A 26,363-nucleotide genomic window follows, 5' to 3' on the forward strand; every position below is an offset into this window, starting at 1 on the left:
GGCGCCACGCCGCCGGCTTCTTGTCGCTCATCCACGGCAGGGGCGCCGCGCCGCTGGCTTCTCGTCGCTTGTCCGCTAGGCCGCGGTCGGACCGGAGTGGCGAGTGTTGACGACGACGAGGCATGCGAGCTGGTGAGCGGCGCGGACCTCTTCATCGGTGGTGACATCGACGACGAGGGCGAGGGCGTCCGCGCATACCTCCTCCGCTGGCTGCAGCCGCGTGCCGCCATCGCTGACGCCCGACGGCAGTGACTTGATGGCAGCGTCGTCGAGTCGATCTCCGCATGATGGCCGCAGCCACACGCCGCCATCGCCGACCGCACTAGGGGGACGGGGAGGCCGGCGAGCCAGTGTGCCGCCACTCGGGAGCCACCGTCGCCGGCCGCGCGCGTTGCCGCTTGTGCGAGAGCAGAGAGCGAGGGGGAGGAAGGAAGGAGTGAACACAGAGATAGAAGAGGGGGAAATAGAGTATGTGCTGATGTGGTAGCCTGACATGTGGGGCCCACGTGGGTCCCACGCTGAGTCAGCCGCCACATAGGACAAAACCGGGGTTAAAACCGCCGAGGGACCTATTATGACCGGTTTTGGTTAGTTGGGGGACGCCGGATAACCAGTTTTGTGGTTGGGGGACGATTCTGTAATTCGATGACAAGTTGAGGGACCTTGGGTGCACTTTTTCCTTCATCCTTTGATATGTAAAGGAATAAGTTCACCGGAGGTCGCTCAACTTAACTGCGAGATTTTTAAGAACCCTTCACTAGAGAAATGTGTACCCTTAAACTCACTCAAACCGTGCACTCAAGATCCTATGACAGTATATATGGGTGGTTTCACTGACGTGGCATCCTAGTCAGCTAAAAGAAGTATGTGGGGCCCACATGTTAGCTGCATATTTTTTTCTTCTCCTTCTCTTCTCTTCTCTCTCTTCTCTCTTCTCTTCTCGAGTGCCGGAGCGGCAGCGACGACTTCGCGATGCTCCAAGACGCGGAGCTCGAGCTCACCTCCGCCGGTCCTTTTCTCCCATCGCCGTCGTCACGCCTACCGGCTCTCTCCCTCTCTCCCACCGCCGCCGCCGCGTCGGCCGCCTCCTCTCTTTTTCTCCACGTCAGCGAAACCACCTATATATACTGCCATAGAACCTTGAGTACACGGTTTGAGTGAGTTTATGGAGTACACATTTCTGGTTTGTGGTTAAGGGACCTCAGAAAATCTCGCTGTTAAGTTGAGAGACCTCCTGTGAACTTATTCCATTTGTAAACATGGGCCCCTAATTCCGGCCCACATACATCACAAGGCCCACTTAATCTTCGGCCCATTTATTTATTCCTACAAGCAAACGGTTAACCCCCCAAGAAAACCCCACTCCTCCCACCGCCGCCGCCGCCGCCGAGGAAGAAGCTCTGCTCCGCCATGGCCGGCGACGCGCTGCGTGCGGCCGATCTCCCGGGCCGCGGGCGCGGGCTCCTCGCTGCGCGCAACATCCGGGAGGGGGAGGTCATCCTCACCGAGCAGCCGCTGCTCCTCTACCCGGCCTCGCTCGCCTCCCTCCCCTCCTTCTGCTCCGCCTGCTTCCGCTCCTTCTCCTCCGCCGCCTCCCCCTGCCCCTCCTGCCGCGCCGCGGGATTCTGCTCCCCGTCCTGCGCCGCCGCCTCCCACCCGCGCCTCCTCTGCGCCGCGCTCTCCGGCGGCGGAAACCTCGCGTCCGCCGCCGAGCCGCACCAGGAGCCGCTCCTCTTCCTCCTCTCCGCCTACTCCCTCCCGGAGCCCTCCCTCCGCGTGCTCCTCTCCCTCTCCTCCGCCGCAACGCCGCCCCCGACCGACCAGGACCCGGCGAGCCTGCACGCCATGGTGGCGGCGCTGGTGCCGCCGCAGATGCTTCCGCCAGGGTTCTCGCCGGACCTCACGGCGGCGTTCCTCTCCAAGGACCGGACCAACAGCTTCTCCATCATGGAGCCCTACCGCCCCGAGGTGCCGCAGCCTCTACGGAAGGCGAGGGCCTACGCCGTGTACCCGCGGGCGTCGCTGCTGAACCATGATTGCCTCCCCAATGCCTGCCATTTCGATTACGCCGATAGGCCAGGGCCCGGGAACACCGACATTGTGGTGCGAGCTCTTCACGATATCACCGAGGGGAGGGAGGTGTGCCTCAGCTACTTCGCGGCCAATTGGCAGTACAAGGATCGGCAGCAGAGGTTGCTGGAGGACTATGGGTTCCGATGCGAGTGTGAGCGGTGTCAGGTGGAGAGCAAGTGGAAGCAAGATGATGATAGCGATGGCGGCGATGGAGATGACACCATGGAGGAGGAGGAAGAGGATGGTGGTGGAGAAGGTGGTGATGATGGGATGGAGCAGGAGGAGGGGGATGGTGGTAGCGATAGCGACGATGATTTCCCGCACTCATACTTCTTTGTAAGGTATCTGTGTAACCATGGTGAATGCTATGGCATGCTTGCGCCACTTCCGCCCTTGCCGAATGGTGAGCCGTCCCATGTGTTTGAGTGCAATGTCTGTGGGAACCTGAAGAACGAAGATGAAATTAATGCTCCTGATGGTGGTGATTCCAGCATGGCGGATTAGGATGAGCTAAGCATAACCGATCTGCTTGCTGCTTCTTTTGTGGGTAAGAACTACATACTTTGCTGTCATTATTGTTATTGGTTTGGTCTTTTGATTTGATATCATACACAGTCCTAGACCGTAATATTCAATCCACTAGCACTTGCTGATCTGTATAGAGTACAAGGAAAGATTTGACTGAGCTGGAATGCTAACCTAGTTGCAACAATTTGTAATATATCTTATTTTGTTAATTAGGATATTGTTTATGTGGGGGATATTTTATGGTTTTACCTTCTGAAGTGCTTCCTTACTGGATCATCAATCAAGCTTCTTCACATGGATTCGGGGTACTGATAAATTGTTAAAGTGGATGTTAAGATCCTTGGTGCTTGCTTTGTATTAAATAATAATTCTGTTGTTTGGCAAATAAGTGTGTGAAAGCCACCAGAACCATCTCTACTGACTACTGCCACCACCCTCCATCACCACTGCTGCCTTGTTCAATATGCTATTGTTATTTGTGGATTAGTGTTCTGGTTTGCTGTAATCGAATTGAGTCCCCTAAGAGACTTAATACCATTTCAGTAGAAACTTGGTCATGAGATAGCTGACTAGGGTTGAGAAGTGATGGCCTGATGGGATGGTAGTCAACTGGAATTTTTCCGTTAGAAAAGAAAAAAAATGCTTTAGCCACATAATTCCACCCCCAATTATGACAGTGCTTGATAACCAGGGCACATTTATGCTTGGTCCATCGCCTCTTTCTGCTCAAATGGACCTAAATATTTGGGCTAGGTGTATAACCTGGTTTATTCCTTGAAGGAAAAAAAAAAAAGGGGAAACTGGAGAGGCTAGTGCCCAGTCAAATTGAAGCTGCCAGTGAAATAGCAAATCCGAAGGTTTATGTTACTCCCTCCGTCCCATAATATAAGGGATTTTGGGTGGATGTGACATATCCTAGTACAATGAATCTGGACAGACCTTATGGGACGGAGGGAGTATGTGATAAGTCAACTATGTTGGGCATGTCTTTGATTCTACATGGGTTCACACCATTTTTCTTTCTGTATTATTATTTGACAATGTGAATTGTTATCTCACAGGAACTCATAACACTTTGGTGGTGGGACTTGGGAGTACTTCTGTAAACTGGTTGGAGTTTTGACGAAAACAGGAGTTTAATACACCTAAATATGGAGAGATGTATGAGCAGAACATTCATTGACCGAATGTGGAACTAGCAACCCTTCTTGTACTCAGCAACGTATGTATGAATGTATCCGTTGTAGGGAGTCCTGCTTGTTCTGTACAATTTATAATGCTCCCCCTTTATCTAGAATGGTGATTTAGACCTGAGAAATTTATGCAGTCAGAAGCTGACCTCCTGTGATACTTGAAACATTCCGTTTTGTCATGTCATGGTGTAGTTGATTGTATGGCATTGCATCTCTTGTCTACTGATGAGAGGTCAAATCTCATTTCATTTGAATTATGCTTTGCATTTTCGCAACTTGGGCAATTGTTTGTTCATCATTCTGGAACTGCATAGATGGCAAAGAGCAAAGGCTGGCTTTGCCTGGTTGGTTATCACGGGTTGTTGACACGGCTCGTGCTTTTCGTACTGGTTCATGTTTTTCTGCCTAAAATTAGTTGTAAAAGGAATCATTTATATGTTAGTACTACCTCCGTTCACTTTCACATGCTGGCACCTGGCATTGGCTTTATCGTTCAAGAAGTTTGGCATTTTGTCGATGGTTTAAAAATTACTAGCTGTCCAAAATTGCGGTGGGGTGAAAAATAGTGGCAGCCATATCAAGGAAGCAGAAAGTAAAAACTAATTCTTCGAAAAAAAATTCTAGCTACGAATTTTAATATATTTAAGAGTGCTACAAATTCGAACATATTTGAGAGGGATAAAAATATGGTTGTTTCCGTCTTACAAAATGCAATCAAATTTTAGCTAAAAATCTAAATATGTTAGGATCAGACGGAGTAGGACTTTCTACTCTTCCTGCCAGACTATTCACCATTTGAGTTCTTATTGGTTGCCCTACAACTAGAGATGGTAATGGTACCCATAACCCCGGACCCGACGGGTTTTTACTCTATTAGGAGCCAATCTTGTTCTAACTCTTATATCCATAGGTCTATTAACGGGCGAAAACTCTTACCCATTGGGTACGTGGGTATGGGTTCGTTCTTTACCCACCCGTACCCACCAACCCGAGGGTAGAAAAAACCCATTGATTGAGTCTAAAACTATAAGCATTATAACTCTCAACGACTACTAAATCATAACATAAAACTCCTTTCACATCTTAAAGCATTGCTTAGTCTAGTTATATGAAATTATTATTTGATCTCTTGAGTATGTAATGTGGTTGTATAATTTTTTTACTCGCCTTTGAACACTAATATTAATAGCATTGTTGCTAGAGAAAATATTAATGGTTTACAACTCTAATATGGCTAATTATAGTACAAAACTATAAATATTACAAGTCAATTATATGGGTATGGGTACCCGTTGGATACCCGTTACCCGCACGGGTGTGGGTATGGGGACAATTTTGTACCCGTGACGGGTGTGGGTATTTAAGTAGAAGTATTTAGACATCGTGGGTGTGGGTATGGGGCAAGAGAACCCGATGGGTATGTACCCGTTGCCATCTCTACCTACAACCAATTATTTAGCCATAACAACATACTCCCCCTGTCCCATAAAAAACCAATCTAGCATCGGATGTGACGCATCCTAGTACAACGAATTTAGACATATGTCACATCCCAGTACTAGATTCGGTTTTTGGGGACGAAAGAAGTATCAGTGGAAAAATAATAATTTATAAGTAAACTTTTTACATATTTACTTTAGCGACTTAAAAACCAATATTGAAAAAGCTACTCCCTTCGTTTCACAATGTAAGTCATTTTAGCATTTTTCATATTTATATTGATGCTAATGAATCTAGACATACAATATGAATGTGGGAAACGCTAGAATGACTTACATTGTGAAACGGAGGAAGTACTAAAAACCATTAAAATTAGCTATAAATTAAGTTTTTAAGTTTAGATTTCGATAACAAGCCTACTTCCTCTGTCCCAAAAAGAATCAACCTAGGAGGAAACAGATGTAACCTCTCCTAGGATCATGTATGTGGACACATCAATTTAGGTTATGTTTAGACCCAAAGTTTGGATCCAAACTTCAGTCCTTTTCCATCACATCAACCAATCATACACACAACTTTTCAGTCACATCATCTCTAATTTTAATCAAAATCTAAACTTTGCGCTGAACTAAGGAGGGGTTGATTCTTTTTGTTTTGTTGGAGGGAGGGAGGGAGTATTTTGGAGCGGGGCAGCGGACCGACGTGGGGCGGGCAACGCGGTGACGGACGGCACGAATCACGACGTCCCCGGAGCCGTTCGTCGCGTTGACCGGCTAAGTCAGTAAAGAAAAGGAAAATCTAGAACCCACAGACCCCTCCTCCTCCTCACCTACCCACACGGCCACACGTCACCCATGGACCCACATGTCATACGCGCAGACCAGGTCATCCCACCTTCGAAAAGGAAAAAAAAAAAAAATCAAAGCACGTCGTCACCTCTCCTCTCACCTTCCTCTCGCCCGTTCAACGACGCCACCGACTTGCCTCCGTCAATTTACCTATTTAGCCCCCGCCCAACCCGCCCGGAGACGCCACCGGAGTTCCCCCACCGCTCGCCGCCTTCTCCGCCTCGCCTCGCCGCCGCGTCGACCGCCATGGCTGAGGTATGGCCCCGCGACAGAACTCCTTGTGGATTCGTTTAGTGTTACGGGGGAGCGGGGGTCCCTTCCTGCGGTCCTGGAGAGAGAGAAGAGAGAGAGAGAGGAGAGGGTTGATCGATAGGGGTAGATGGGGAGGCCAAGAGAGGAGGATTCCTCTCTGTTTTTTTTTTTTTTTGGCGTCGAGTTGTTTGAATATGGGGGGGGGAAGGGGTTAATTAGGGATCTGATTGGCCGGCGCGCTGATCGATCAGCTTGCTTGTTCTTGCGCGTGCTTGGATTGGCTTGCTTGATCGTGCTCGCAGACCAGGGTACGACTTGCGGATGGTTTTTTGGGGTGAAATCTTGCTAGGAGGGCGGTTTACCTTTCAGAGTTTCAGTAGTTCAAACACCAACTGATGGGACAAGTTTTAGAGCTTCATGGTGGGGGTCGAAACTAGCATGATGATTTTGATTTGTCTACGTTCTTGTTGAAACGAGTACAGTAATATGTTTATCTCTATCGATGTGGTTGCTTAAATGAGCCAATTGAATAGTTGTTGTACCTACCTTAAACGAGCCATCTTGTTGGTTATGGTCTGTGAGTTCAATGATAGAGCATGATTGTTCCCATCTGATTATTACTAGTTCCCTTCCAGAATGAAGCATAAATTCATTTAATTGTTCTCGGTTACAGTAAATCTTGATTGGGAATTATGATGTATTCCGAGTACCATGTGGCGTGTGCGAAGATGTGATTGAGGACGAATGAGGACTTGGCTGATCCTTGCTATTTTTGTCTATTGTGCAGACTGTTGTGCTCAGGGTTGGGATGTCCTGTGAAGGTTGTGTTGGAGCTGTTAAGCGGGTACTGGGAAAGATGCAAGGTTTGTTTAACTCTGTCCTCAGCGTTCTGTTTGTTGAGAACTTTTTCCTTTTTGTGAGCAATTTTTACAATGTAACGTGTGCAATGCAACATTGAACTTAACTTATGCCAATGTTGAATCTGAACCAATCCTGGTATATCTCTGCAATTGGTCTCCTCTTTAAAAATTCCCTTAACTGTATGCTTTTGACAAACACTGCATAATTTTGATTGGGTGAAATCTTGAGCAATTTCTAGTTTCAAATTGTACCTGCATCTGATTTCTAGGCATAAAGGTATTGTTTTGTAATATTGCTTTTGATTGTATTTTGGACTCATACTTTGGCAATTATGTACCTTTCTGTCACTACCATGACATTCACCACATATGTAACTAGCGATGCCCATAGACAAGGAAATTAAGGTATCCGGAGTGCTGATGCAAACAAGTTAGGCAACTACTAAAGTATTCAAATGTGAATTTATAGTTGTTTTGCTGGTATTGTAAATAAAATTTTGAGCACTGTTGTTAATGATTGTTATTTGAAAGTATCCACAACTATAGAGTATAGTGGGCAAACATATAATTTCAAAGTTCTCTCCTGCATGCTATTTACAAATTCAATTAATTTTCAATCAAATTGAAAGAACGGTTGGTAAAAAAAAAAAACTACATGTGCTTCGTCTTTGGTATATTTTGGTCCAAGGCTGTTGCTTGAATAATGCCAAGGTTATCTTTCATACCCAACATCTGCAATCAGCACTAATGACTTCCAATATTCTGCATTAGATCATGGAGGCACAAATGATTATTTATACTTGCATATGTATTCTTGTAAGTGTCACTGCAATATTTAGCGCATCGATCTAAACATCTGAGTTGGACTTGTGGTTGCTTCAGGAGTGGAGTCCTTTGACGTAGACATCAAGGAGCAGAAGGTCACTGTCAAGGGAAATGTTACACCAGATGCCGTTCTTCAGACCGTTTCAAAGACGGGCAAGAAGACCTCGTTCTGGGATGCTGAGCCTGCACCTGTTGAAGCTACTGCTGCTTCATCTTAAAATGTCATTTTATCTCCTGTGATATGTAAAGGTTGATGTAACAATTTCCCAGTGGAACTGTCTTGTGAGATCACAAAGTTGTCTGTTCTTATGATCATAACTTGAAGCTATTTCAAATAATATCAGACAGCTAGTTACACATATGTACATCTTTGTATTTCTCTATCCTACCAGTATTGGACTATTGGTATGATCAATTTGGTAAAAATACATGGTTCATCACATTGTTTGTGGCATGTAAAAGTTTGTTTCCAAGACTTCCAAGTTACTGTATTATCACCAAATGAAAACTGATGCCTCTATCGGAAGTGATTTGGTTATTGAGCTGTTGCACCTTTCTTTGCTTTGTAGTTTCAGTACCTTCTGAAAAGGTTTTCTGATTACTGTAGGTTATTAAGATGGTAAGATATATTGTGGGGTAAGATATATTGTGGAACAAGTCTAACAATTATGATTAAGTTCATAGTATTTGAGAGATTTAGAGCTGGATCTGCATTGTACTAATTACTTTTTCGATGGTATACAGAAAGATTTTTTTGTGCAGAAAATACATAAAAAATAAATTAATTAAATTAGGCTAGTGTTCTCCATTAGTAGAACGACAAAGAATTAAAGAAAAAAAATTCGATATACTAGCTCCTCGTCCAGACCAAAACTGGACATTAGTATTTGAGAGATTGAGAGCTGGATCTGTAACACTAATTACTTTCTTCGATGATATACATTAAGACTTTTAGTTTTTGCTGAAAATTCATAAAAAAACAATTAAATAAATAAAATTAGGCTAGTGTTCTCCATTAGTAGAACCAGAAAGAAGATTAAAGAAAAAAAAATTCGATGCACAATTGTGATCTTTCACATGACGTGGCAGCCGGCGGTGTCGTCGTCGCCGTACATGCAGCACTCGTCGGCGAACCGGGTCGGCTGCGGCCGGACCACCGGAATACGGCCGCGGCGGCACGGCGCCATCGCCGGCGGAGGAGTCCCGTGGTAGCAGCCACCAAAACCGTAGTACGGCGGCTGCAGCACGGGCACGGCCATGGCCGGCGGCTCCGCCCGGTGGTAGCAGCACATGGCCGCCTTCACGTCGTCGTCGCCTCCGCCATGGATTCGAGCAGAGCTAGCCCCGCTCCCTCCACCGCCATTCTCGCCGCGCTTGTCGTCGGCGCCGCCGTCGCCGTGTTTCGGCGCCGTGCCGCCGCCCATCTTCCCGTTGTCAGGCGACGCCTCCTTCTTGCCGCCGCCGCCGTCGTGCCTCCTCCTCTTCTCCACCTCCGGCGACGGCTGCGCGACGACGATCACCTCGGCGATCTTGCCGACCTTGGCGAGCCTCTTGACGAGGCGACCGGCGTCCACGTCGCCGACGACCGCCACCCTGCCGGCCGTCGGGTGGACCTCCGTCCTCAGCACGCCTGCATGCATGCCATCACCCACAATTAAAGCGTAAAAAACACAGAGCTTCAAGAATCAACCATGGCAGCCAAGAACAGTGGCCGAGAGTACCATGCTATCGAGAATGGTTGCAGTGACCTGAGGAGCACTCTAAGATTCCGAGTTAGAATTTTTATATGAGCTAATTTTAAATTGGGTTATTTGCGAGGCTAAGTTTCTACTCCCTCCATTGTCCGTTTCACAATATAAGACTTTATAGCATTGCCTACATATATATAGATGTTAATGAATCTAAACACATACATATGTCTAGATTCATTAACATCTAAATGAATATGGACAATGCTAGAAAGTCTTACATTGTGAAACGGATGAAGTAATTTAAATGGTTGTATATATCGGTTGGATGTAGGGACCGAGTAAAAAATATCTTCTCTAAAAAAAAATCGATACCTTTGAGGTTGAGGGCTTTGAGCACCTTGCTTCGGCACCCGTCGCAGCAGTTGACACTCACCTTCAGCCCAACTCTCTGCATGAACATTAAGATTATTCGATCACATGAAAATTAATTTGATGCGTTATTAATTTATTATTACTATATGTAAGCGTTTTTAAAATGTATTATTAGGTAGCTTTGCTCTGTTGATGTACATACCTTGATGAGCTGATCTTGTTCCTTGGCCATGAAAAATAACAAGCCCTGCTTGCAAACAGAGAAGTTCACAGGAATTAGTTCAATATTCATGCAAGAAACGGGGTGTTTCATGTGCTCAGTGACAACTGATGGCTAGCCGTGTTGATATCTTGCTCAATTTATATGGATGAAGCAGCCTGATGATTGAAAATTAAGATACTATCTTTAAAACATTAGTACTAATCACAAGACATGGATTCGCTAGCTAGCTGTATCAGCATATTATTATACATTATTTTAGAGTATTTGAGCAGGTATATACCTGGGACAACTCAAATCAGCTCAACATGAAGTAGTCTTGATTCAGAGAAGAGAGTACCCTAAGCTGGCTTTTGATCTGTATGATTAATTACAACTGGGAGCACAAATGCCAGTATTAATCATTGCTGCTTGTTTAGGGCAAAGTATTAGTGCCAGTGTAGAGAAAAGAGTGGAGCCATCTGTGCGGGTTATGCATGATAATTAACAAGCTTTAATTAGGTGAAGCACAGTGGAGTAGAATATAAAAGAAACCAAAGAATAAAGCAACTTTTCTCCATTTGATTAAACTAAATAAAGGAGTATGAAAAGTAGCTAAAAGAGGAGGAGGTATTAGGGCATGTACAATGGTGGCCACAAGCACCTGTGGTCTTAGGTTGCCACATAGGATAAGGCCACACAAAAACCACGATATCTACAATGGAGACCACTGCTAAGTGTATTTTGTGTTTCAGCCCCTATCTATTTATGTGTTAATCCCTATGATATTTGTTATTATAAAATTATCTATTTTAGACCTTCTAATAACAAAAAGAAATAGATAGATACCCCTAATCTCTATATGGACCCACTGTCAGCCCCTCCAATCCTCTCTCTCATTTATTTTCTCTATCTTATCCTCTTCCTCTCCAGCCGTTCGCGTTCCTCAGTCCCGTCGCCTCCGCTTCCTCTCAAAGCCGCCCCTCCTCCCCTCAACACCGGCTCCACCTCCGGCCTCTCCCCCGCGGCGGAGCCCCATGGCGGCGGTGCCGGATTTGGCCGCCGTCTTCTTCCCTCTCCCCCCATCTTCTCGCGCGGCCGACGGACCACCGGCAGCAGCGGATGCCCTCCCATCCCCATGTCGCGATGGTCAGGGGCCACCAGCGGCGGGGAGGAGGAGTTCTCGACGGTGAGCCCCATGGCGGCGGCGGGGAGGAGGAGTTCTCGACGGCGGCGGGGAGGAGGAGTTCTTGATGGCACGGGCTCGAAGGATCTGGCGGCGGGAGCCACAACGGCGGCGGTTCCTCTTCTCCTCCCTTCTTCGCGAGCGTCGGCGGCGGGGAGCAGCGGTGGCGGCGGATCTGGCGACCGGACGAGGCGACGCACGGGGCTCCAGCTCCGCCAACGCGTGGCCTCGGACCGTGGCTTCGCCCTTCCCGAGCCTAGGCGCGGCACTTCGGGTGGTTTTTCTGCAAGCGCGGAATCGGCCTGTGGAGCCACGGTCCCCACTGCCACGGGTGCGCGCGTCCGACGTGGAGGTTTGAAACCACAAGACAGAGTCACGCGTTGTACATGGCTTAAGGTGATGAACATCTTGCCGGTCAGGGGTAGAGCCAGAGATTTGCAACACCTAGGGCAGAGTAATGTATTTAATGCTAGACACTTAAAAATTTAGTATATTTTGATAAGATTTCAGTAGAATTTTGAGGCAAGCCTATGGCCCAAACCCAAGGTGCCCATCCTTATCTCCGCCCCTGTTGCATGTGCTTCTTAATTTCTTAGATAGTCCATCATATTTTTTTTCTAATCAAACTTTGGTAGGTTTGATCAAACTGTGTTGAAAATATTGTTATACTTTTCTATAAACTTCATCAAATTTAAGAGAAGTTTGATAAAAAAGTTAAAATGACTTATAATATGAAATGGAGGAAGCACTACTAAAAACTATTTTCGCAGGCAGTCAAACCATCCGCCTGTAGCTAAACACCTGCGAAAATCATTAATTTTTCCTAGCGGACCAAGCATCCGCCTGCGAAAATCATTAAATCATTTGCATAGGCGAAAAGTCATTTTTTTGGGGCGACAGCAGCCCCGCCTACAAAAATAGTTTTGGCGCCAAAAATTTTTTTTCGCCACCAAACCAGCCCGCCCTCACGTTTCACCCAAAAATAAAAAATTGTTCATCCATTCAACAAAATACAATCACAAGTATCCATTCATCAACACAATCTATACATGAACACAAATACATCGGATTTAAATCCACAACACCGACTTGTATTGCAGCATCAATCAAAATAAAAAGAAATAAAAAAAAAACACAGCTCCGTCACCGCCGGCCTCCTCCCTGCCGCCCTCTACTGCTGCAGAGGGGAGGGCCACGCTGCTGCCGCCGCCGGCCTCCACCCGTCCCCCCTCCGGGCGGATCTGAGAGGAAGAGGGAGGGAGGGAGGGGACGACCACACCAGGAAGGGGATCTGCCGCCGGCCCTCATCGTCAGTGCTGTCCCTCGTTGCCGAGCAGCCGCCTCCGGCCCTCCTTGCCTCGCCGAGCCGCCTCTGTCGGACCTCCTCGTCGGCACCGACCCTCGTCGCCGAGCCTCGCCGAGCTGCCGCCAGACCTCCCCGCCGATCCACCGCCGCCGCCGGCCCTTCCCGCCGAGCCGCCGCCGGATCTGGGAGAGGAGGGGTTGTGGAGAGGGGCAGCGACGCGGTCGGTGGTAGTCGTCGTCGTCGTCGCTCGGTAGTCGTCGTCGTTGCGCGGTATTCGTCATCGCTCATAGGCGCCGTCGCTGACGCCCTCCGCCCCGCGCCACCGCACTCCACGGTAGGAAGGAAGGAAGGAAGGAAGGGAAGGGGAGGGGAGGAAGCAGAGAAGGAAGGGGATGGGAAGGAAAGAGAGAGAGAGAGAGAGAGGAGGGAATGAGCGGTGGAGAGGAGATGACAAGGATGACTAGATTTTATTTGAGTAGGTAGGATTTTTACAGGCGGATCACGTAAGGTTCGCCTTTGAAAATATATTTTCACAGGCGGACTGCAAACTTCATCCCGATTTATATTTTTTTAGGCATTTGGCTTTAAGAGTTATTTTTGCCTGCGAAAAAAAGACCTCACGTTGAGAAAAATGCTTTTCCTAGCAGTGAAGTACTCTTAAAGATTTCGGGATGGCTTGTGAAACGTTTCCATTCTCAGTGAGCTCTATGCCTCGACCGCCCTGGGATGTGCACTTGTGCAGCTAAACGATTGATCTGTAGTTTTTCTTTCAACATAAAAAAAATTTAAATTTGAAGGAAAGTTGTTTCTCGCTCTAGCGCTTGTTAGCTTGAACTAGTCCCAAACAATAGAGAAAAAATATAAAAAAATAATTTCGAAGTATACAAAAGCTGATCAAACTTTTAGCAAATACGAACTTTTTCCCCCACCGTGGGCCATGACATCCCAATCGGGCCTGGTCAAGTTCAAGGTTGGATGGCCTGGGGCCAGCCTTCTTGAATCAAGTGGGTAGGGCTACCCTTCTACCCTACTACTCCCTCCATCTATTTTGTATAGCTATATTTTATCTTGGCACAATAATTATGGATAAATAATTTTACTTATCATCTATCTAAACATGCTACTACTAATTATTCCTCGTAAACAAACGATTTATTAATATTTATATTTCTCGATGCACATATAGCCAATCTTGTGTGAAAGAATGGAGATTCATATATTAAATCCGAAAAAGTCATTAAGATGATAGGTGGTTGGATTGAAATATATCTATCAAAAGTAAATTTTTCAGATTTGAAAATATGCTAATCAAAAAGTAGACGGAGGGAGTAATTCATTAGGACGTGTTTTTTTAGGGGTTAGGAATCTCTCCCCTCTAAACGTTAAATAGGCAACAGATTAAGGTATGGTTATATTAGCTTAAAAATCTTAAAATATAAATTAATATGATTTTTTACTGCAACTTTTTGATACAAAACTTTTGCAAAAAGATATATCGTTTAGTAGTTTGGGAAGCGTGCACGGTAAACGAGGGAGTGAGGTTTGGAATCTCAAGTTAAGATATCACATACTTATGCTAAGTACGATGGCCCGACTTATGCGAGTTCGTGCGATGTTTTGGTGCATGTGTCAAACAAGACAAGCAATTAGCGTAGAATTAATTAGGTATTAATTACTGTAAATTTAAAAATTATATTTATTTAATATGTTAAAGAAACTTTTATATAAAAACTTTTAGATGAAACACACTATTTAGGAATTTTAAAAACGTGTTAAAGAGCTAAGAAAGAACGAAGCCTTAAGCCCACATGGATCATGACCAAATACTACTTCCAAACTTCAAATTGGGGGGATCGTTGGTTGGTGCAGCAAAACTCCCTAGAAGGTATGTAAAGCTTATTAGTCCATACTCCCTCCGTAAAAAAAAAAAATCAATTTCTGAGCTTACGTGTCTAACGTTTAACCGTCAGTCTTATTTAAAAAAAATTATGAAAACTTTTTAAAAAATAAGTCACGCGTAAAATATTATTCATATTTTATCATTTAACAATAATAAAAATACTTATCATATAAAAGTTTCATATAAGACAGATGCTTAAACGTTAAGACACGAAAAATCAAGAATCCAGTATTTTTGACAGGGAGTATCCGTTAACCTCCATTCGTGTCAGGCTGTCAGCTACTACCATGCGAACTGTGGCCTAACATTGGTGGGTTGGTCTGACCAAAACGTTGACGTGCGAGAATGCAGACTGGGGCTGTCTTTAGGCCCTGTTTATTTCGCTAAAAACTTTTCGCAAAAACATCGTATCGAATCTTCGACACATGTATAGAATATTAAATATAGATAAAAAAAATCTAATTACATAATTTGCATGTAAATCGCGAGACGAATATTTTGAGCTTAATTAGTCTATAATTAGCCATAAGTGCTACAGTAACCCACATGTGCTAATAATGGCTTAATTCGGCTCAAAAGATTCGTCTTGCGGTTTCCAGGCGAGTTATGGAATTAGTTTTTTCATTTATGTCCGAAAACCTCTTCGACATCCGGTCAAACGTCCGATGTGACACCAAAAATTTTCATTTTACCAACCAAACAGGCCCTTAGATTCTAACTTTTTTCATCGAACTTTCAACTTTTCCATCACATCAAATATTTAGACATATGTATGGAGCATTAAATATGGACAAAAAGAAAAACTAATTGCACAGTCCGACTGTAAATCGCGAGACGAATCTTTTGAGCCTAATTACGTCATGATTAGCCATAAATGCTACAGCTACCTACATGTGCTAATGACGGATTAATTAGGCTCAAAAGATTCGTCTCAGAGTTTACAGTCGGAATCCGTAATTTGTTTTGTTATTAGTCTACATTTAATACTTCAAATGTGTGTCCGTATAAGTCAAAAAAAAAATTGGCCAAATTTATACCGCATCTAAACACGACATGGGTGTGTTCGGCACCTCCTTTTCGCAACCCCTCTCCATCGTTTTTCACGCGCACGCTTTTCAAACAGCTAAACGGTGCGTTTTTTAAAAAAAATATGAAAATTGCTTAAAAAATCAAATTAATCCATTTTTGAAAAAAAAAAGTTAAGGGCAAGTACTATAATTTCTCATATGTTACCCCTAAAATTGCCACATTGGATTAAGTGATGAGGTGGAGGAGAGAAGTGAGGAGAGAGATGATGAGCCACCCCTAAATCAAGAGGCAATCTCCACACAAATTACAAGAAAGTTGTGAGAGTACTAGAGATATTGATATTTGTGTATTAGAGGTGATATACTGTATGGGTTCGTCTTAGTTCATTAGTAACTAAAATAGATAAATTTAGAGGTGGTAATCATACTTACCATAACACTTGCCCTAATACTTAATTAATCATACGCTAATGGACCGCTCTGTTTTCCGTGCCCGGAATAGCGAACACAGCCACATGTATCTGAAAAAGAAAAATCCAAACGAACCAGTTTGCTAGCTAGTACTTTGTAATTTCTTTAGGGACACTTAATACATGAAAAATGTTCTTAACACCTCTTTACAACTATAATTACATGAATTACGTATATCCTCATAACGCAACTAGCAAATTTTGCTATAAAACACTTCAAATTTATATAATTTGCTTTAGACATCGCAAGGATGTGTCATGACTAAAAAACACCTAAAAACCAGTAATGTGCTAGATGACACTTTTAGGTTGTGTTCTTCCCCATTTTTTCAACCCACGTCTCTCGTTTTCCACGCGCACGCTTTCCAAACGGCTAAATAGTGTAATTTATACAAAAACTTTCGATATGAAAGTTGTTTTAAAAATCATAATAATTCAATTTTTTTTAAAAAATAGTTAATACTTAATTAATCATGCAATGATACGAGCTTCGTTTTGCGTGCTGGGAAGGAGGGGTTCCAACCCATCCTTAGGTTGTGTTTGCAATCTAGGGTTCCCAACCCCTCTCCATCGTATTCCGCACGCACGCTTTTCAAACTGCTAAACAATGCGTTTTTCGTAAAAAGTTTCTACACGAAAGTTGCTTAAAAAATCATATTGATCTATTTTTGAAAAAAAAGCTAATACTTAGTTAATTACGCGCTAATGGACTGCTCCGTTTTCTGTGCGCACTATGCATATTGGGAACTCAGGGATTGCAAACACAGCCTGACTGAATTGGGGAGATAAATTGTACTTACTGATATTCGATAGGAAGTATAGTTGATAGAAATGGTACCACACGTTTATTGTGGAGTACCTCACTCTATTGTCAATTTGACTTTTTCTCATATTCGATTTTTTAAAAAGTTTGAACCAAATTTATATAAAAAGTTGGCAACATATATAACATAACACAAAATTAGTTTCATTTAATATTAAATATGTTTTGACAATATATTTGATTTTTGTTAAAATCATCACTATATTTATCTTATAAACTTTATCAAACTTAAAAAGTTTAATTAGAAAAAAAGCCAAAATATCCTAAAATGTGAAACGGAGAAAGTACTACTCTTTCCATCCACGGTATAGTAAGCTGAGACTCGTAAGACTAGAAAGTACTATTCTTACAAATTGCTATATGTGTCTAGATTTGTAAGAATAGAATATGTGAGACAATATTTTGGGACAAATACTTATTTGCATATAGTACGGCGTACTTATCAGAGCAAGGATAATAGTAGAGCTCACTATCTACTAATAGCCTATTTTAAAGCCAACATATATAATAGATTAGCTATAAGGTTGGCTATAATTTTTTTCTCCTATCCCTATCTCTCACTTATACATTTATTATTTTTTGTCTTAGAGCTTGTGTTAAGCTTGCTTTTACATGAGAGCCAACACTTTTGATTTTTTTTTACCTCTCTCCTGCACATGAGCTTATAGTAAGCTTATAGCTCACTGTTATACTTGCTCTCAGCAAGGAAAGGAAATGGATGGTCGGTGACGTGCTGACCTGACACAAGCCCATATTAATTACTGTTACGCGTCTCCACGTGCCTCGTCTCCCTCCACCGGACCTTTATATTTCTTTCCCTACTCGCCATTTTCTCCTCATATCCACGCGCCACATGGACTTCCTGATGACACTGACCGGCCATCCGTCCGTCGGCTTGCGTGCGTAAGAAAAATCAAAGCCGCAAGCTGCATGCAAATGCAAAACGCGTCCAATCGCGCGAAGCCAAGAGAACCTTCCTCATACGACCTCATCCTCTCTTGCTGTCTTGCGTGATCATGCATGCTGCAATCAGTTAACCTGCAACCTGCTGCCGGGCGTTGGGTTTCTTCCCTACTTCCTCCGTCACTCCCGTATCTATCTCCACGACGCGCCTAAGCAATCCATCTCTATATATAGGGATCGGCCGCTCCACATTATCCTCCATCTCAATATCTATCGATCTCTCTGCCTCAGCATCTCATCAAGAAACAAATATTTCGTTTATTTCAATCCCCATCATCGTACGTACGTCTGTCGATCCGTAGTTCATCATGAGCTACCAGGCTCCTCCTCCTCCTGCTACAGGTAATTAAATTAATTAAACTTAATCACTCATCCACTAGCCAAGAAATTAGAGTTGCTTGGGTTTGAGCAGCTCATGTCACTAGTAAACTCTGAATTTGCAGCTACTATGTAGTATGTACTACTTCTGAATTAAGAATATATATATTTCAATTAATTAATTTGTTTTTTTTTCTCATGATGTGCTTGTGATATTAATTGCAGGGTACCCCTACCCGGCTCAAGAAGCAGGGCAGCAGCAGCAGCAGCAGGCGTACCCGGTCTACGTGGCGCCGCCGCCGGCCGGCTACCCGACCAAGGACGGCCCGCAGGAGCAGTACCCCGCCGGCGCCGGCGCCGGCGAGACCACCAGCCGCGGCCACCACCACCACCACCACCACCACGGCGACGGATTCTGGAAAGGATGGTCAGTATAGCAAAAGCTTTCCTCCTCATTTCGTCTTCAGGGATAATTTCTGCTTAATTAACTGTGCATCTCCTGCTGACGTGGCACTCTCTGATCCTCTCTGTGTTGTGCTGTGTTTGTTTGTTTCAGCTGCGCTGCACTCTGCTGCTGCTGCCTCCTTGACATGTGCTTCTGATCACCATTGCATATGATGCTTCCTGGCTCATGGAGATCAATCATGGCATAATGCTCTCTTTGTGTTTTGTGTGTTGTGTATATCACTAGTTCATACTTGTATTTATTTATTTAATTTCCCTCTTATTATGTAGTACTTGATTATGTGTTGGGTGGATCTGTGAGCACCATCTTTTTGTATGATGGCGTTTGTTACCTGGACATATTGTTCTTCATTATGTATATTTGGGTTCATTTGTGATATTCAATTTGCTGAATTATTTCGTACTACCATTGTGGTTTAGTTTGGTGATGAATTTATGAATGTGATTATCCGTACGCATGGGACGACGTATCAACTTCACCAGATAGATTTATACCATGTAATATGAGGAAGTTTGCGTTAGACAATTGAAGGAAAGAACACCTGGCTAATGGCTTAAATAAGAACAAGTACTATAGATTAGTTCAACAAATTGAATCAAAGATGCTACAAACTGACAAGTTCGATTGCGCAAACAAAAATGCTGAAAACTATGAGTGAGAGAGAGAGAGAGAGAGAGAGAGAGAGAAGAGATCACAAATTCGGTGCAACAGTTTGAAAAGCATATGATTGACCAAGTGACCACCAATAGAACAAGAAGATAGCCACCTAACGCACCAGCGAAGCTCTCAAAGTCAGCTAATTCAAACAACCTAACCAACACAACACAAACTCATCAGAAATTATACATAGCTTCAGGTGTGAGACTACTGATGCTTGCCAGCTGGAGGATCAAACATTACAGAATGATTATAAAATAATAACTTATCTATGACAATGACTAAAGCTATTAGGCTTACTTGTAGAATTTTTCTTAAAACTGTCTATATTGGTCATCCATATCTACAAACCACCTCCACATGGTGCAACTGCAACTTTAGCAGGTGTACCATTAGCATTGGTTTAGGTTCCATTTCAGGTCAACATTCGATTACTTAAGCTAACTGGCTTTCTTATACATTCGATTATTGACTTGTTTTCTCATAGATTGAGGCCATATCTGTATCAAACCAAACAGCATGTAGCATAACACCAAGTAACACAATAAGGCAATTGAAGAAAGTCAAAGACCTCACTGATATGATTGAGATAAGCAATTGCCATATTCCCCATTCCAATATTCAGTTGAAGATAACAATTGTATCATTTTCAATGTTCGCATCTAGAACAAGCTTCAGGCTTACACTTCATTATTGGCATCTACAGATGAAACCACTCTGTATACATTGAACATTGTCAATTTGTCATCACCATCATCAATCACTGCAACAACGACTGTGGCAATGGCAATGGCAATGGCTAACCCCTCTTGGCTTTGAGCTCTGCAATCCTTTCCTCTGTGGCCTTCAGGGCATCACCATATTTGCTAATAATCTAGATATTAACACAGGATTTGGACAGATTCAAGTTAGTTCAATCAGTTACACCGAAAATTATATATAGAAAATATGATATATTGTAAATATGTGATCTTACTTCTTCAACTTCATCAGTAGTCATTATAAGCGGTGGCGAAAGCATAATGTTATCCCCAGCAACCCTGATAAGCATTCCGCGCTTCTCACACTCGGCACCAAACAATGAACCAACACCTGGGATTCGCAACCAAAACGAGATCAGTTTACTGCAATCATGCAAACCATTTTGTAAGGATCCTTGCATCGTTAGGAAAGTTTGCATTTATAAATTGTGCTTAAATCTGAAGAATAGGTTATCCATGTCCTAAATCCCACTGTTTGCGACTCAGCAACAACTATAGACAAAGAAATAAATTACTGCTAACTTGTAGTTTTCAGAGTCCCTAGCCGACGTGAAAACCTATGGAGGAAAAAAACAATAATTACCTATAATAATGGTACTGGTAAATAATAAAATTCCCCTGTTTGCATTCGACCCTAAAGATGGGCTAATTTTTTCTACTTAAATTCTTGGTACATTCTTCAGAAAAACGAAAGCATTCAATCATATGGCAGATACACACCCCATTCAGCAGGGAATGGATCATTCGGAGACTTGTTGTCGACAAATTCAGTCCCAAGTATCAGTCCTAAACCACGTATCTGCGTAGAGGAGCAGACAGTTATGTGTTTGAACAAGAAATATCCATCCGACTTTGAAATCTCACAAAATTACAAGAAACTTAGACATGATAATACCTCGCCTACAATTGGACTTCCAGAGAAGGCCTTGATTCCCTCCTGGAACCTTGGGGCAATTTTCTGAACATGTTCGATGATATTCCTTTCTCTAATAGAAATTAGGAAGGATTCATCAGATAATCACATCAGCATAATATGAATATTTTGTGTTATTATGAAAAGTGTGTTTTACTTATAAATCTTCAATGCTTCTATGGCGACAGCGCAGGAAACTGGATGCCCCGAGTATGTAAATCCATGAGCAAAAGAACCTGTAACAAACAGGAATTTGCTTGTCAATTCAGAAGCAACACAAAAAATAAGTTCATCCCATGGAATTGTCTTTACCGAGCTTGTTGCTCTGTGAATAAATTACATCTGTTATTTCCGGACTAACAAGAATAGCTCCAATTGGCATGTAGGCAGAAGATAGAGCCTGATGGGAGAAAAGAAATGAGAAAAACGAATCTCTATCAGTTTCATCAAACAAATAAAAGAGAGAGGAGAGTTCTTGTCTTATCAGATAAGCACTCTGCTGTTATTGAAGCCTGAACTCACCTTGGCTATTGAGACAAGATCTGGTTTAATGTCATACATATCACATCCAAACATGGTTCCCAATCTACCAAATGCTGTAATGACCTAGAAATGGATGATGATATACTAATTTTCCCATAAAGTAAATATTCTACCATTCAGACTTTCTTTCTAATAGAGAAACTTTCGAGTACCTCATCTGCTATTAATAAGATGTCATACTTCTTGAGGACTGCTTGAATCTGTTGGTAGAGAACAAACCCACAGAAAATTATTAGAGGCAGCACAATAATCTAAATATTTTATGTGGAAAGAACAAATAATTGGCATCAGCACCATGAAAACAATAATGAAGCTACATAAAAGAAAATCAGGGCTACCTTCTTGTTGCAACTTGTTTTTTACGTAAATGTTGGAAGTTGTTTAAAATGTAAGAAATCTTAGAGACGGTATAGTAACAAAATTCTATCTAAATATCAATGCATTTTTTATGCATTCCCAGAACAGTGCATGGGCTGACCGGGAAATGATAAACACAGAAGGTCTCTGTTTTACATCCAAGTTTAATTGAAATAATATAATCCTAAGGACATAGAATAAATAACTTCTCTTCAGTAGTCAGCTAAAAATCTGTCAAATACTACAAACTGAACTGAGGATATGATGGATGTAATATGTTCAACAATCAACATGCAATAAACGTTTCTTGAATTCAGAAAATGCATCAAGGTTGTATGGACTGTGGGGCCAAATATTTCTAGAAGGCACCTTTTTTTCCCCAAAGGATCATGGAAAGAAAAATCTAACATGTGATTCTGGTTACCTTCTCAAAGTATGTCTTTGGAGGAGGGATAACACCGCCAGCACCCATCACAGGTTCAGCAATGAAAGCAGCAATCTGAAAATAAAAAGGATATGAAATGCATCAGAGAAATATTCAACAAAATATAGGATATGGTCTTTTCTGATGGCAGAAGGAAAAATTCCTCACTGTTTCTGGTCCTTCTTTGAGAATAAGATTCTCCAGGTTGGTGGCAAGTCTAGTTGCAAATTCTTCTTCTGTCTCATCTATATCACAGTAAAATCATTTCATTAGCGTGATAGTAAAAGCCCCCAACCCCACAAATAAAAAAAATGCTGCAACAAGAGTACCAGGAAGATGGAAGCGCCAGTAGTGAGGGCAATCTGTGTGCAGAACAAAAGGAGCTGGCAGATCAAACTTTTGGTGAAGAGCAGGAAGACTGTAAACAATGCAGGAATTAGCAAGTTATTCTAAATATACCAAGAGAAGAAAACATCTACTTAGGATTATAGAATTACCTCAGAACTAGTATGAATATTATTCGATAGATTTAAGGACTAACAGAAGGAAATATTGATGTTATGCAGTATGATTTACTCACCCTGATAGACTGGCTGACACTAATGTTGATCCATGATATCTGTAAAAATATACAAGAAGGAATGTATGACATCCAAAATGGCTCGAGAACTTAAAAAATCAAGCTAAGGAGCTTAAATGATATTGCAATGGTAATGCTGGTGGATGCAAGGACGGTGATTTACAAATAATTCTTAGAGTATTTCATCTGTTGTTAAGTTTGATGCAAAATTATTACAAAAAGCATGATAATATAAACTGACACCATCATCTGGTATTAACATGTGAAAGACTTATATACTGAACTGCAAGTAAAAATATACAACTGACATGCAGGACAAAATAAATTGAGAATTATAATCATAAATGAAAATAAATCATATCAACAAATCGTCTATTGCATTAGGAGAAAGGGCTGAAGTGTAAAGTAAAATGAATCGTACGATTTTGAGCGTGCGATAAATTTCTTCTTGTTTGGCCTTCCCAACGCATTGTTATAATACCAAACTAGCTTTACCTGTAAAGAACAACACTGTTATAATACTGAATACTTCCTTACTTCTACTCCACCATAATCCTCTGAATATCACAACTGACCTTCGTACTTTGTGGAATATCACAAATGGGGGACCATACACTATTTATTTTCAGTAAATAAAACCCCATAATGTTTTTATATTATGTGGCACAACATTTATTTTTGCAATTTTTTACTAACCAAACTTGAACAGAAAAGGCCATAATGAAAGCAGGAATAGTATAAACTCCAAATAATGATAGTTATTTGTTTTGACTAATTATTGTACCTGAGAATCATTTGCTTCTGAACCACTATTTGTAAAGAATATTTTTCCCATTTCCCTTGCAGTGAACATGCTGAGAATTTCATTAGCAAGATCCTGAAATTAGCAGTATAACCATCAAGATTCAGAAACCACCGATTTTTAACAGAAACAAGGGAACTACTAAATGTGATGTAATCAATTGTAGCATCAAATTTATTCCTATTTGGAAGATGGTGAAACTAGGAATTATCAAGTAAAATAACAAGCACACTGTTTGAAATATAATATCAACAACCTACGGTTTTAACCATATTCCTGTAAAGGTAGTGAGATAAAAAAGGTACCAATGAGGGTTTGGTAGTACGGTTCCAAAAGGAGTGGTAGAAGGGTAATTTGTTCAATTGATCAGTTGCAGCTTTGATCAATCGAGGCTCGTTACCACCTGAAAGCAAAGGGAATTACGCAAAGAAAAGAAGACTAGCAAAGTTTCAGTTAGTATATATGCAATACTACATTCGCTACATATGCGGGAAACGAGTTTTACTAGAAAGTAGGAACAACTCTCTGGTATACCACAAAAATATGACAATACAGCTCGAACCGGTGCACATACCCAAAGCCGTAGACCACAATCCTGCAAGAGCATCTATGTACTTCTTGCCATTGATATCATAAACGTAAGAACCCTGCAATTCGTTGAATATAATATAAGATAAAGCTAGAAACCACCACATTATGAAGAGAAGTCAACATGGAAAGCTCCAAGTTCTAAATCTTGTGCTATAATCTGAGAATCAATGGAAAAAAAAAATTTAAGACAATGCCAAATTGCAGAACCTCAGATCTGTCAATAACCAGAGGATGCAAATCGGTGCTCTGCCATCCAGCAGTGAATGGGGCCAGCATGCCATGCCCCTTGAACCTGATACAGGTAAAAAATGTTGCAGCATCAGTGGTAGATAACAAGAAATTTACACTAGATATGTCTATACACATAATTATGTGATAATTCTGCACATAAAACATACCCATTTTCTTCTGCCGAGTCGACCTGAAGAGACGATTCAGAGCTGAAATATCTGGCTGGTGCCTCTGAGGAATATTCTGGCAAACATCCAGGGGCAGCTACATGTTTTACTATGCTGCTTGCCTATGTGAGGAAATAGATGAAATGTAGAATTTAGGCACATGAGCTGTAAGAAATGCTGGCTTTAGAATAATGTTAAGAGTTCAAAATCGCTTCAAACTACTCGAGCTACTGTCAGAGCAACTGTTCTGAAGAAAACTCTAATCTTGAGTAAAACCATTACTGCTTAAATCTGTACATTCAAGGTTTTTTTTTTTTTTAACAAAACAAAGAATGAAGGCAAGTTGCTGATCACAGCACAACGAAATAATCAGGAAAGATATCTGGTGCAAGAAAAAGCAGAGTTCAGAGAGTTGCTGAAGAATTGCTCAAAGAAGCATAAACATCGTAAATCTGACTAAACATAACATCTGCAGAAGGCAAATTTAAAAAGAATAAAGCAAATCACAAACACACGACTGCTCCAATTATTAACCAATTCTCGATTAACAAAAGACTGCACCTTTCTAAGGCTGCAAAACGAACCAAACACACCCACACAACCCTGCTTACTAACAGCAACACCCTGTTGTTCTTGAGCCTTTATAGGGATCAAAAACCAATTCCACAGTCCAAAAAATATGCAATACTACCTCCAAATATTCAAAAAACAAGAAGACGGAAACATCAAAAGTTCAAAACCGTTCCACTTCTTGTTACAAGCAGTGACGCAGGTGCAGTGAAAACCTCCAACCAAGAAATGCAGAATTTAATCAACATCACCTTGGAGGCCGCATTAGATCTGAGAAGGAGGAGACTGCGGCAAATCATCTCGCTGCGATTCGGATTCCTTCCCGCCTTGTCAGTTGTCACGGGGTTCTTGGAAGCAAGTGACGAACTGACGAGGAGTGAGGAGGTGGGAGATGAAAAGGATGTGGAGAGGAGGACATTTGGTGGAAATTATCCGTCCGTTCTTGAAAGTGATGGCTCCGGTGGGCGGGGAACGAAGGGCAAATTGATACGTCCACCCCGCAGGAAACGTCAGGGTGCATGTGAACAAGCTGAATGTGACCCAAGATCGTGGCTGGGTTCATTTTTGGAGCTATTCCTTGTCTAAAGAAATAAAGTTGCTTGTATTGAATAACGAATCAGTGTTTGCAAGGATTAGCGAGTACAATGATGCATCAATTTTCCTGAAAATTTTTTAGCGTTACTTCATCCATTCGAAAATATAAGATGTTTTAGTTTTAAGTCAAATTTATATAAAAAATATATCAATATCTACAACACAAAACTAATTTAATTAAATCTACAATCGATTTTTTTATAATATATTTGTTTGGTATTAGAAAATATGGCTAAATATTTTTTTGATAAATTAAGTCAAATTCAAATACGTTTAACTTAGAACGAAATCTTCAAAGGGAGTACCGGAGTATTATGAATACACTGATATTTGTGGGGGCAGAAACGACTACAAAGCACTGTTTATATCTCCAATGTTGTTGCATCAGAAGAAGAATGCTCATTCTTCTCGGATGAAATGCGGATGGAGGTT

The 26,363-nt window shown here is 42.2% G+C and overlaps 5 protein-coding genes across 5 annotated transcripts; 3 read left to right on the forward strand and 2 right to left on the reverse strand.

The window, feature by feature from the left end:
- Positions 1–1,363: 1,363 nt before the first annotated feature.
- Positions 1,364–4,092, forward strand: LOC127781320 (histone-lysine N-methyltransferase ASHR2). The gene is made up of 2 exons (XM_052308259.1): positions 1,364–2,620; positions 3,663–4,092. The coding sequence occupies exon 1, from the start codon at positions 1,411–1,413 to the stop codon at positions 2,575–2,577; it is 1,167 nt and encodes a 388-aa protein (XP_052164219.1). The 5' UTR covers positions 1,364–1,410; the 3' UTR covers positions 2,578–2,620; positions 3,663–4,092.
- A 2,087-nt stretch (positions 4,093–6,179) lies between these two features.
- Positions 6,180–8,480, forward strand: LOC127781311 (copper transport protein ATX1-like). Its single transcript, XM_052308247.1, has 3 exons — positions 6,180–6,337; positions 7,122–7,197; positions 8,077–8,480. The coding sequence occupies exons 1-3, from the start codon at positions 6,329–6,331 to the stop codon at positions 8,235–8,237; spliced, it is 246 nt and encodes an 81-aa protein (XP_052164207.1). The 5' UTR covers positions 6,180–6,328; the 3' UTR covers positions 8,238–8,480.
- A 502-nt stretch (positions 8,481–8,982) lies between these two features.
- LOC127781179 (heavy metal-associated isoprenylated plant protein 32-like) lies at positions 8,983–10,314 on the reverse strand. The gene is made up of 3 exons (XM_052308098.1): positions 10,285–10,314; positions 10,083–10,158; positions 8,983–9,649 (listed from the first exon to the last, which is right to left on the reverse strand). Exons 1-3 carry the CDS (start codon positions 10,312–10,314, stop codon positions 9,093–9,095), a joined length of 663 nt encoding a protein of 220 aa, XP_052164058.1. The 3' UTR covers positions 8,983–9,092.
- Positions 10,315–17,896: 7,582 nt separating this feature from the next.
- LOC127782647 (protein CYSTEINE-RICH TRANSMEMBRANE MODULE 9-like) lies at positions 17,897–19,133 on the forward strand. Its single transcript, XM_052309916.1, has 3 exons — positions 17,897–18,299; positions 18,501–18,702; positions 18,832–19,133. The coding sequence occupies exons 1-3, from the start codon at positions 18,266–18,268 to the stop codon at positions 18,875–18,877; spliced, it is 282 nt and encodes a 93-aa protein (XP_052165876.1). The 5' UTR covers positions 17,897–18,265; the 3' UTR covers positions 18,878–19,133.
- An 818-nt stretch (positions 19,134–19,951) lies between these two features.
- On the reverse strand, positions 19,952–25,753 carry LOC127782883 (probable gamma-aminobutyrate transaminase 3, mitochondrial). Its single transcript, XM_052310157.1, has 19 exons — positions 25,589–25,753; positions 24,768–24,889; positions 24,577–24,661; positions 24,353–24,425; positions 24,084–24,181; positions 23,761–23,853; positions 23,398–23,471; positions 22,977–23,015; positions 22,726–22,814; positions 22,565–22,641; positions 22,397–22,471; positions 21,768–21,815; positions 21,595–21,678; positions 21,385–21,472; positions 21,230–21,308; positions 21,055–21,145; positions 20,880–20,958; positions 20,375–20,490; positions 19,952–20,272 (listed from the first exon to the last, which is right to left on the reverse strand). The coding sequence occupies exons 1-19, from the start codon at positions 25,634–25,636 to the stop codon at positions 20,198–20,200; spliced, it is 1,533 nt and encodes a 510-aa protein (XP_052166117.1). The 5' UTR covers positions 25,637–25,753; the 3' UTR covers positions 19,952–20,197.
- Between the last annotated feature and the right edge of the window lie 610 nt (positions 25,754–26,363).

The sequence above is a fragment of the Oryza glaberrima genome, chromosome 8, assembly GCF_000147395.1.
Source record: "Oryza glaberrima chromosome 8, OglaRS2, whole genome shotgun sequence".
In the NCBI taxonomy this organism is placed as follows: domain Eukaryota; kingdom Viridiplantae; phylum Streptophyta; class Magnoliopsida; order Poales; family Poaceae; genus Oryza; species Oryza glaberrima.